This window comes from Nanorana parkeri, unplaced genomic scaffold (genome assembly GCF_000935625.1).
Source record: "Nanorana parkeri isolate BGI_ZX_2015 unplaced genomic scaffold, ASM93562v1 scaffold59, whole genome shotgun sequence".
Lineage (NCBI taxonomy): Eukaryota > Metazoa > Chordata > Amphibia > Anura > Dicroglossidae > Nanorana > Nanorana parkeri.
In genome coordinates, this window is record NW_017306327.1 from 2,885,145 (window position 1) to 2,896,933 (window position 11,789).

At 40.1% G+C, this 11,789-nt stretch overlaps 1 protein-coding gene across 1 annotated transcript in view; it reads right to left on the bottom strand.

Annotated features, from left to right (window-relative positions):
* Positions 1–11,108, bottom strand: part of LOC108804443 (phosphatidate cytidylyltransferase 1-like) — a gene marked incomplete at its 5' end in the record, with an annotated part of 12,229 nt that extends 1,121 nt beyond the window's left edge. Inside the window, 5 exons of the mRNA XM_018576178.1 lie at positions 3,891–3,994; positions 4,884–5,003; positions 6,111–6,263; positions 8,521–8,589; positions 11,021–11,108. Of these exons, the coding sequence (XP_018431680.1) occupies positions 3,891–3,994; positions 4,884–5,003; positions 6,111–6,263; positions 8,521–8,589; positions 11,021–11,108 (534 nt within the window). The remainder of the gene's footprint in view (positions 1–3,890; positions 3,995–4,883; positions 5,004–6,110; positions 6,264–8,520; positions 8,590–11,020) is intronic.
* Positions 11,109–11,789: the final 681 nt, after the last annotated feature.

Below are 11,789 nucleotides of genomic sequence, written 5' to 3' on the forward strand. Positions count from 1 at the left end.
GAGGGGGGGGGGTGTGTGTGTGCGCGTGCATGATCTGTGGTTGGCTCTGCAGGGTCTCGGGGCGCTCTGCAGGATCTGTGGTGAACTCTGCGGGGTCTATGGCCGAGCCCACCACAGATCCTGCAGATTTAGTGTGGGGGAGGGGGTGCCCTAGTTTCGTCTCGCCTAGGGCAGCCCCAAACCAGAATACAACACTGGTTACAGCACTATTATAACTGTCTGAGCTCTCACTATACAGGCTTGTCCAGGGCTTATCACCATTCACTGTGCATCTTACCTTCTCCCAGCTGATTGGCACACATCATTCTGCTCCCTCTAGTACTTGCCACTAGCAGTTTTCACTCTAATCTAGTGCTTTACCTCGCTATAAGCTATCCTCTACTAAGAGTCGATTTCATCGATGTTACTAATCCCACACTGCCTGCCAAGCCAGTTATGAGCAAAAATATTGGCACCTCTGCATTTCTGTCAGATAATGCACCACTTCGCACGGAAAATTGTTGCAATTACAAATGTTTAGGCATTCTCATGTTTCTTTCTTTTGTTTGTATTGGTATGACACAAAACTCCAAAAATGGACTGGATAAAATGACTGGCACCCTCAATCAATATTTGGTAGCCCAGCTTCCTGTAACCATCAATGAGTTTTACACCTCTCTACAGGAATTTTGGACCACTCTTCTTTCGCCAACTGCTCCAGGTCTCTCAGATTGGAAGGTTCCGTTTCCCAACTGCTGTTTTGAGATCTCTCCACAGGAGCTCTATGGGATTCAGATCTGGACTCATTGCTGGCCAGTCCAGTACTCTCCAGTGCTTTGTCTGAAACCATTTCTGGGTGCTTTTTGACGTGTGCTGTAGGTCATTGTCCTGCTGTAAGACCCATGATCTCTGACGGAGACCCAACTTTCTGACACTGGGCCCTACATTGCACCCCAGAATTCATAATGCCATGCGCACACTCAAGACATCCAGTGTCTGAAGCAGCAAAGCAACCCCAAAACATCAGTGAACCTCCAACATATTTGACTGTAGGGACTGTATTTTTTTTCTTTAAATCCTCATTTCTTTTTCTGAAAACAGTAGAATGATGGGCCAAAAAGTGGTCATTTTGTTTTGTCTGTCCACAGCACATTCTCTCAAAAGGATTTTGGCTTCCTCAGGTAAGTTTTGGCAAACTCCAATCTGGCTTTTTTATGTTTCTGTGTCAGCAGTGGGGTCCTCCTGGGTCTCCTACCATAGCGTCCCTTTTCATTTAGATGGCGACGTATAGTGCGAGCTAAGCAAAACAAATGGCAAACGCACTCATCCACTTATCAGCAGCTTTAAAGCAAGGTGCACATGGAAGGGCTTTAAACAGTACAAAAGCAAAAAGTTTCCCAGCACACTCACCAGCCAGCATGCAAACAAACTTGTCTAACCGCTAAGGTTAAAAATCGAGGTTTTAGAGACAGGTCTTCTGCAGAATATGTGAAAGCCGCACTGCTTAGCCAAGGCACCTCTGTGTATTGCGGTCCTGTAGCAAAAGATAAAATTGAGTGCAGGTTCACCAGGAGGCAGCCCAACCTCCTTAAAAGGCACAGGGACACACAAGGGACCCCGCACATCACAATGGCAGCTGGGACCCCAGATATGTCACTGCACCAAATCAGTCAAGCAAAACAAATGGCAAACGCACTCATCGATTTATCACCAGCTTTATTTTATCTTTTGCTACATGTGCTCCAAGATGGAGACTCTCATAGGTTAGAGTTAGGGCCGCACTATATAGAGGTGCCTTGGCGGAGCAGTGCGGCTTCCACATATTCTGCAGAAGACGTGCATCTAAAAACCTGTTTTTAAACTTAGCAGTTAGACATGTTTTTTTGCATGCTGGCTGGGGAGTGTGCCGGGAAACTTTTGCTGTTGTATAGTGCTAGCTGACACAGTTGTACCCTGTGCCTGAAGGTCAGCTTGAATTTGTCTGAAAGTTGATCAAGGGTCCTTATCCACCAATCGAACAATCGTCTGTTGCAATCTTTGATCAATTGTTCTTTCATCCACGTCGATTAGCTACAGTGCCATGGGCTGTAAACTTCTGGACAATTTTGTGCACACTGGACACAGGAACATTAAGATCTCTGGAGATGGACTTGTAACCCTGAGATTGTCCATGCTATGCCACAAAAACTTGGAATGCAATTATTTCTTGCAATTTGGAGAAGGTGCCAATAATTTTGTCCAGTCCATTTTTGGAGTTTTGCGTGGACTGTGGCAGATTTGCCTTTTTTTTTCTCCACTTTCTTGTGTCATACCAATACATACAAAGGAAAGAAACATGAGAATGCCTAAACATTTGTAATTGCAACAATTTTCTGTGCGAAGTGGTGCATTATCTGACAGAAATGCTGGGGTGCCAACATTTTTGGCCATGTCTGTCTACTAAACAAAGCAGCTAACACCCCATTGTTTTTTTTATAGTTGGGTTCTGCAACTTGTGTCAGTATTTGTCACTAGTACACCAATGTTTTATAAAAAATACTTTATTGCACAGAAAAACCGAAAGACTGTTTTCAGTCATGAAGTGTCCCCTCCTTTGAGACAATGTGACATCTCATGTGTATGGCATCTGGTCTCTGGGGAATATGATGAATTGAGCAGGAACCTTGTCTGATCGCTTTTATTCCTCCACAGATATGCCAGCACTGGAGCTTTCTGCCCATACCCCTCCTTCCCCTACCAATAGCCATAAATGTTTATGCCAGGCCAAGCCTAAATATTTCTAGACCGATCTAAAGCAAGTTATGCCTGAGTAACACCTGCACATCCACATGTGCCCTAGATAGAATCTTAAATCTTTATTAATTTCCAGGCATATTTTTCACCAGGCACATGAAAGCCCAATTCCAGCCAAAATGTTATTTTGTTAATTTAAGATAGAGTGTAGAAGAGTTACAATGTCTGCCAGTTTTTTTTATTTGGTTTGCCCATAATTGGTAACAAAGTAAAGATGGGGCAACGGCAATCTAAATAGTGAATAGTGCGTCTTTTATTGACGTAAATGCAACATATCACATAAATGCAATGTTTTTAAGGTTACGCAGGATCCCCTTCTTCAGGCAGGACATGTCTTGGAGTCTATTTAGAGTGCCAGTGCCCTATCTTTATTTTGTGATTGTCCCTGCCCATCCGTTGGTGACCGCAGCACCCACCAGTTGTTTTTGGACTAAGCGATCAGAAGTGCGATGGGTTCATGGACTACCCATTGGTAACATCTCACTCTAATCCTTCCTTTCTTTACTAAAAAATCTGTTTTTGTCTGTGTCCTTTGTTCAAGAGAGTTCCCTTAACTTCTTGTTCTGATGGCAAATGAGGAGAAAACTACTCAAAAGTAAAACCCATGGGTTCAAATGACAGCAATGCATTTCTTCTTGGTTTTTGTCATATAGTTTTCCAGAGAAGTCTTCTTTTATCTAATTTTTACTCTCAAATGCAACAGAGAAAATTGTTTCAACATCTTAGCTGACTACTCTGCTCTCTCAACAGACTAACAAAAACAGATTAGTAAACCCAAGCTCTAATGACAGGAAGTTCCCAGCATGCTGAAGAATTACTGTCACCTACATCATACTACAGGTTTTATATACCTTATTTTATATTAAGTATATTAAGAGGCCAGCCAAAGACGTCTAACCCAGGAATCATTTTCTACATAATATACACATTTCTTGATGATGTTGTGTCATTAGCCGTAGAATATGTTGGCCATTTATAAATTTTACTACAATGTTTGTATTCTTTTTCAGTCTATGCCTGACACAGCTTGTTATCGACACAATTAGCAAATAAATATATCTTTCTACAAAGCATGGGCTGGTTATAAGGTAAATGTGCTTGCTATAAAGATAATCTACCTTATAAAGCTGGCAATGTAAACATGGACAAAGGTTGCCATCAGATACTGACAGTCAAAGCGATCCATAATTCCGCCATGTCCGGGAATGGTGTCAGAAAAATCCTGTAAAAGTAACACATTATAGAACTTTACTATGGTAAAGACTGCGCAAGAAAAAAAAAAAAACATTTATGTTAATGACTATCCAATGTTAATTAAATACTCTAATTCAACAGTGGTCAATGGTATCCCAATAACCTGTGACCAGTTCATTCAAATCAGTTTTTCAAATCACAACACATCTAGAATGCATGGCAACGCTCGCACATGGAGTGCTTCAAACTATAGCTGAAACTGTCTCTGCAGGTTCTCATTCATTCAGGTCGTATATCTGTAATAAATAAATCAAAGCAACTGGACTAGTTTTATAAATAATTCAGAACTGAGAAAGCTAGTCAGATGACCAGTGAAGCGTCTTGAAGAAAAATACAGCAAGTCAAGTCTTTATTTCTTACAGGTATTGCTTAAATGATTCATTTATCATACTGGGGGTGGCAATAAAGATGGTCCAGAATAGGTTAAAAGAAAAAAAAAAACCATCCCAGAAGAAACTGCCAAAAGCAGAATTTAAATCTTTGTTCATACATAATGAAAATTAGCTCAGTCAGCTGCACTTTGACCCACACTAGAATCAGCACACTAAGGGCCTAAGCTATTGTTCGCTTTCAAGCAGGTTTTGCATTTCCATACTCTACTGGAATTCCTTTGAAACAGGTGAAATGCAAGCCAAATACACCTGCCAATACGTTTTGAATGATCTCAGATAACACTACACATTAATGAATAATAAAATTATCCTAGTGCTTGTTTTTGTATGTAGTAATTTATTATCACCCAATAAGGAAAGATGACAAAAGAAATAACATTATTAATATTAAGAGATGTGCTTTAGAATGCTCCCTAATAATAAATGGCATTTGCATGTTGTAAACATTGGCAATGCAGGGCCTACCTTAATTTTGAAAGCTCTTTTAAAGCCACTGGCGAAGAATCCTCCAAATGGCCCAATCAATGATCCGAATGTGGAGAGAGCAATGCTATGAATCTGGAATGGATACAACTGCACCGTTTTCTAGAAGACAGATATTAATAATTTAACCTCTATTATTACACACTGCTGCTAAAAATAACCAATAATAAAGAAAGATTACAGAAGGCTTGCACATAGAATACCAATTTTAATTAAAAAGAGACAAATGTGATCTCCCTCTTCCATATATCTAATGATAAGGCAAGACTGCAGAAGGCTTGCTCATAGAGCACAAAGTTAAATAAAAAGACAAACATCACCCGTACTTTTCTTATAGAAGCCTAGAACCTACCAAAGTAGCTTCTCCATTATATTCTATCTTGCACTAAAACCTGAAGGAGTAAATTTGCTATGGGCAAAGTACAGATTATTCCCTGAGACACTTTAATATACGAGGCCCTGTACTTCGAAAAGTAACTACGGTACACTGAAGAACAAAAATGTAATATATTGCAGCTTACCATGTGGCAGCTGCATTCTTTTTTTTTTTAGGACGTTTTTAAGAACATTTTCAGGAGGTACAAAAACTACATCCTGACCTTTCCAGAAATGCAGTGTCCTTATCAATTCCTGTGAGCTGAACTGGATGCATAAACATTTTTAAAACACTAGGAAGGGTTATTTTCGTGATTACAAGGTAAAAATACAGGTAAGCTGCAATATATTAAACTTTTGTTTTTGGGTTTACATACACTTTAAAAAAGAAACCTTGATCACCTGATATATGAAGTCTGTGAGTGTATCATGTACATTACATACTATCCCCGATAATGGCAGTCTCATCTACATAACTGAATACTACAAGTTCCTTAAAATAGCACTCCTACGTAAACAGCTAATCCGGGTCTACCTGTAATGGCAGTCTTAAATTCTATAAACACCGATAGGAAAAAATAAATAAATCTACATTTGAAGCATGTGAAAGTGCTTAAAACAGGCATAATAAATAGGCCACAAGCATCTGAAACTCCTGGTACACATTTGTGGAAAAGCCTCTTCATATAAAAAGGTCAGAATGATGATAAAAAAAACAAAAAAACGAATTGCACTGAATTTCATGAACATGTTGATGAGGAAACGTTCACCCATTTGCAGGGTACATATTTCTCTATGTTGTTTCAGCTTGTTTTGAAACTACAGAATACCTACCCATCCCAGTAATGACTGTAGAAAGGGGGGTACAGCATAGTCATGCAGCCTGAAGATCTCAGATGGTTCACAGCCGGTAGAGAAGCTGTTGGATTCACTGTTATATGCCACAGGGCATACAAAGTACTCGAACTGTACTAAGACGTAGGAAAACTGCGAAGCAGAAAATGCAGAGATGACCGTTGGTTAAAAACATGTAAACTATTAATTTAAACTATTTAAAAAAATAGTTGAAAAAACTGTGTCCCCCTGGGGAAACAGCCCCATGGAAGTCTATGGGGGATCCACTGCATAGGTATGCCCAGTTCAAATAAGATTTTACAAGCAGTTTGGAGGTCAGTATACAACTGGGGGAGGGGAGGGAGGGAGGTACTTTGTGTCTGAAAGTTCACGTATTTTAATTAAATGGATGGTTGTTTCTTATATATCATCTTTATTTTTTCACGTTCTTTTTAGGCTATCCTTACTTCTGTTTACAAAGCTCAGTAGCTCAAGGTGAAATTTATAAATACGCCAGAGCAGTGACTCCTCCAAACCATGGTCAGAGAAACAACTACTGTTCTAATCTTTGTTTAGAAAACTCAGGGAGGGGAATTTATCCAAATTGGAGCAGACAAAATCTGGAGCAGATGTGCATGGCAACCAATCAGCTTCTTTCTTTTGTTTTCAAATCTTAACTGAACTGAAGAGAAATTCTGATTGGTTGCCATGCACAGCTGCTCCAGATTTTGGTAAATTCCCCCCATAGTGTTACGGTAATACCGTGTTTCCCCGAAAGTAAAACCCCACCCCGAAAATAAGACCTAGTACTATTTTTGGGAATTGCTAAAATATAAGACCTACCCCGAAAATAAGACCTAGTTGTGACCTTTCCCAGGGCCGGTGGTGGTATAAGGGGGAACTTGAAGAGCCGCGAGAGAGGCAGGAGAGAATCAGCGGTGCCAACGAAGCCAGCACTAGAGGAAGCGAGGCGGCACCGGAGGGAGCAGAGCCGCATAAGCCAATGCCTACTCTATAGCGCTGGCTCCTGTCACAGGCGGAGTGATGCCAAATGCACTCCGCCTGTGAGGAATGGATAGTAAAAGTGCGCTTCGCTCATTCTGGCCAGCGATTGGTTAGCAAATTGCTCTTGGTAAGGTACGGCACCCCTGATTGCCCTGATCACCATGTTTTTGTACATGAATACATGTAGACTTTTCTACATGAATAAGTGTGGATTGTTGTACATTAAAAAAACAAAAATAAGACCTACCCCGAAAATAAGACCTAGCGTGTTTTTTTGAGCCACAAAATATATTAAAAAAAAGACAGGGTCTTATTTTCAGGGAAACACGATAGTTTCTCATATATTATCAACCGAACACCAACCATTTAAGTTTCCAGTCAACCATTACACTGCAGCAAAGGATGAATACACACTTAGTGATTTCTACTTTTAACCAAGGCATGCACATCCTTAACCAAAAGTGACAGGGTCACTTTAAATACTGTAACCATTTACAGAATGCTTTTATTGCTGTGACTCTAGGAAAGTTAAATTAAATTGGCTTAGTATGTAAATGTTAAGGGGCTGTTTTATAAATCTTCCTCGCAGCATATAGCTGGGCTAATGCCGTCCACTTGGCAGTCCTGACACTATATGACACTGAGGAGCATAAACTCTATCCAGTGATGGCAATCGCCCAGCATATGGTTGAGTAGAAGATTCATAAAATGGCCCCTACGGGATCTTTACTGAATGCTTATAGTGGACGCTCCTATGCAAATACTAGGATACTCCTTATGATTTGATTTTACTGATTGTCACATTGATATTACATTTTACTGGTAGCGGTGGAAGCACAATTACTAAAGCTCATTTCTAAATCTTAAAGCCACAATAGTGCTTATATGGTGCCATAAATTACAGTAAGCGACCTTATATTGAAACAGTACCTGTGAAAAAAAAAAGAACAGGTTAATGTTCAGGGATGTAAATTGAACATATGTTGTAGAAGTTGAACAAAAAAGGTTTATTTCACAATATTGGTCCTTTTAAGGGACTCTAGTTTGGCAACTTGTTTGTAGCTGAGCTTTCAAGCAGTGAATGGGTTTGCCTGTTGAACTTTCAGCAAAAGAGCATTCCTGTACACATTCTAAACCATGAATGAACACAAAATGATTGCCATACAATGTATCAATATCAGGATGAGCAATGAGACTAAATTACTTTTCCATTTACAATAAGAATAAAATGGGCAACAACTTCCCTGTTCATCTAAAAGGGCTATCTAAGGGGGCTTCCCCTTATCCTTTCCAACAGAGCTACTCATTAGTACTTTGATACATAGCCTTTATGGGAAGCTATATGATCACCACAAAAGGCCCAACAAAAAGATATCTAAAGTAGAAGAGGGAAACAGATACTTACAAGGAATCCAAATACTATGGTCAGGAAGAATCCACCAATAAAACCTTCCCAAGTCTTTTTGGGTGACAACTAGTTGGAAAAAGAACAAACATTATCGGTGTTAAGTTATTAGTGTAAATATTAGTTTGCTTGAAAAATATCTTTAGAAAGGTTAGTTTCATTTGTCAGGGGTAGTGACTGGTTTACCTAAAAGTGCATCCAAAGCCAAAAAAAACTTATTTTCATTTTTGGATTGGGGAAAAGCTATATATAGCCTTGGTCAAGTTTTTTTGCTGTCTGTATGAAATCTCCCCAATGGCAAAAGAACCCCAAAAACCTACAAGTGTTTAAGCATCCCTTGCTCCATCCAGAGCTACAAAAAAAATTGAGATGTACGGGGAGTCATACCTAATGCATTTTTTAAAAATATTCTTATATTTTTAAATGTATGCAAATAAATATAAATAAAAAGCTTTGCTGTTTCTATAGTACATGTGCTACTTTTAAGTACATCGTATAACCTAGTTGTGCTCCCTGGCAAGTCCATGTCTGCCATTTGTTTTAATAGAATTTTCAATATTCCTATCAAGTTCTTAATCGGTATCCGGGACCCCATTGTGAGGTCACTTCTTGTTCCTGTGACAGCAGTACAAGAACTGAAGGTAGTGGTTGTCACCAGGACAGGAAGACACAGACTGCAATAAAAACCTGACAGGAGTAGTATACCTTCCCTACTCAATTCAAATGTGAAAAGGTTTTGGCTGGAGCCAGGATTCCAGTTCAATAACTTCCACAAATAGGAACTTTACACAATTTCTACTGCGGATCACATGCAAATATGAAACAATCATAGGGAGCTCTTAAAAATGTGCAAAAATGAAACTGATGAAACTCTATTTTGCAAGCTGTGCAAAAATGTGCAAAAATGAAACAAAAATGTGCAAAAATGAAACTGATGAAACTCTATTTTGCAAGATTTGCAAAATAGAGAAATAAAACCAGCAGCAGTGAATGAAACTGGTTAAGGCCTCCCACCCGAATTGCTCCCTGACCTTCTTCTGCCGCGCTGATCAGTGCGTTTTCCATACAGCTTTCAATGGAACCGCGTTGATCAGCGCGCTTTTGGGAGTTTTTTTTCAGCTCTAAAACGCAATACAAAATGCCCAAAACCGCCTTTTACAAAATCGTGCGGAAACCGCACCCGCCCTGGTGTGATCGAGGCCTTAAGTAAATGTAACTTTTAACAATTAACTTTTCTTATTTGCTTCTGTTGGTGTCGGAAAATATACCGTGGAAGGAGTTTTGATATATCAGTTTAAGAACATTATTAAATGGCAGTTGATCTTATAAGTTCAGAGCTGTCCTATGCCCTGTGCACACTTCCTGCGTTATGTCAAGGAGTACAATTAGTGCTCCTAGTCCTTATCTTGGACTACAAAACACATTGGGGTTGATTTACTAAAGGCAAATGAACTGTTCACTTGCAAGGCAATTTGCACTTTGCAAGGGAATTTTCCCAAACCGTAGTCAGCTCTGCTGGCTTCCATCATCCTATCATGTACACCCAAAAATACAGTTTTTTATTATTCATTTTTTATTTTATTTTTTTTTGGGGGGGGGGGGGGATTGGATATTCCATGCAAAATATAATTTTACCACATTCACCGAGCTAAGGAAAATTCCCCTGCAAAGTGAAAACTCCATTACAACGTGAACAGCCTATTTGTCTTTAGTAAATAAACCCCATATTCTCTATGTTGAGAGGGGAGGTAGTTCAGTATCTCAGAACCGACAACAAGACAGGGCTGACACTGTTTCCTGACATTTCAGTCCACAAAATGGTGCTCGTTGCAAGGGCCGGTTCACACCACAAAGTCTGCATTCCAGAGCGTTCAGTCTCTGGAACACAAGGTGGCCGGCTCCCTGCGTTCAGGGGCGGGAGGTAGAGTGGCAGTGCATTGAAGAGTCAATGGCACCGCAGCCACGCCACCAGCCCGCAGTCCGATCGCCGGCTCCCGAAGCGCAGGCACATTAGTGCTTGCGTTCCGGTCCAGTGTGATCTGAAAAAATAGTGCTTACATTTTTGCAGATCGCACTGAACCGGAACGCAAGCACCAACATACCTGCGGTCCGGGTGCGGTGTGTGGCTGCAGTGCCATTGACTTCGATGCACTACCGTGCCCCCTCCCGCCCCTAAACGCAGGGACTCTGCCGGCCGGCGTTCGAGAGCCCGAACGCTCTGGAACGCAGACTTTATGGTGTGAACTGGCCCCTTAGCCCACAATAGGAAATTAGCAGCAGGCAGCATTTCTGGTGAATCAACTGGAATTTTTCTGTACTTGCAGGGTCTTAAAAAAAAAAAAAATGTGAGGAAATTTGTTTTTATTGCAGATATGTACTGCATACGTTTTTTTTTTTTACATTTGGCCCTGACAAATGCTTTAACTCTAAATACTTAAATGTAACAAAGCACCACCCTGTGCTGTGCATGTACAATAGTCACTGCTGATTTGCTGCTTACCTTTATTAATGGTGTCCTGCCAAAGAAAAACCCGAACATATAAGCCATTATATCATTACAGATAACGATGGACACTGGAGCTAAAAACCTACGAAACATTAAATACAAAAGGTTAAGCGATCTTTATAAACTTTTGCCCATTATACCACATCCATGCAGCCAGTACTAGAATTTTTAATAATTAGATGACAGGTACACTTCAGGCATCAGTTACTTTCAAGATGTAGCAATGCAGAGAAACATTGATCTGCCTGTGCCAAGCTTGTAATAAAATCTCTCAAGACTACATATAAAATGCTTTAATGTGTATTTAAGTCCCATTTACAGATGCAGGTAACACTAAAATAAAGAAAACTGCAGCTGTGTACATTTATGGAGAAAGTGTACATTATACAAAGAATGTAACCTATCTACGTTTGCATTAGATTTCTGCCATATGATCCCATTTCCATACCATGATTTGCAAATTTAGCAATCGGGAACGCATAAGTATGTGCAAGCAATTCCCTAGGCTGTGTGGTAAGAAGACACTAAGGAAGCAGATAAGAAAAAGCAAAAGCGCTGTGCACTATTCCTGATGATGTGTTTGTTACATGTACAGGATCGCTAGGGGTGCTGCCCCACTTCAGCCGGGGAGACTGTAAAACTGGAAGACAAAAGAGAAAAAAGGACGCCCAACCTGGTGCAGATAATGCAATATAATTTAAAATAGACACCATAAACCAAAGGTACAAGGGTACTCACAATGGTAGGTCAAACAACAGCGTAT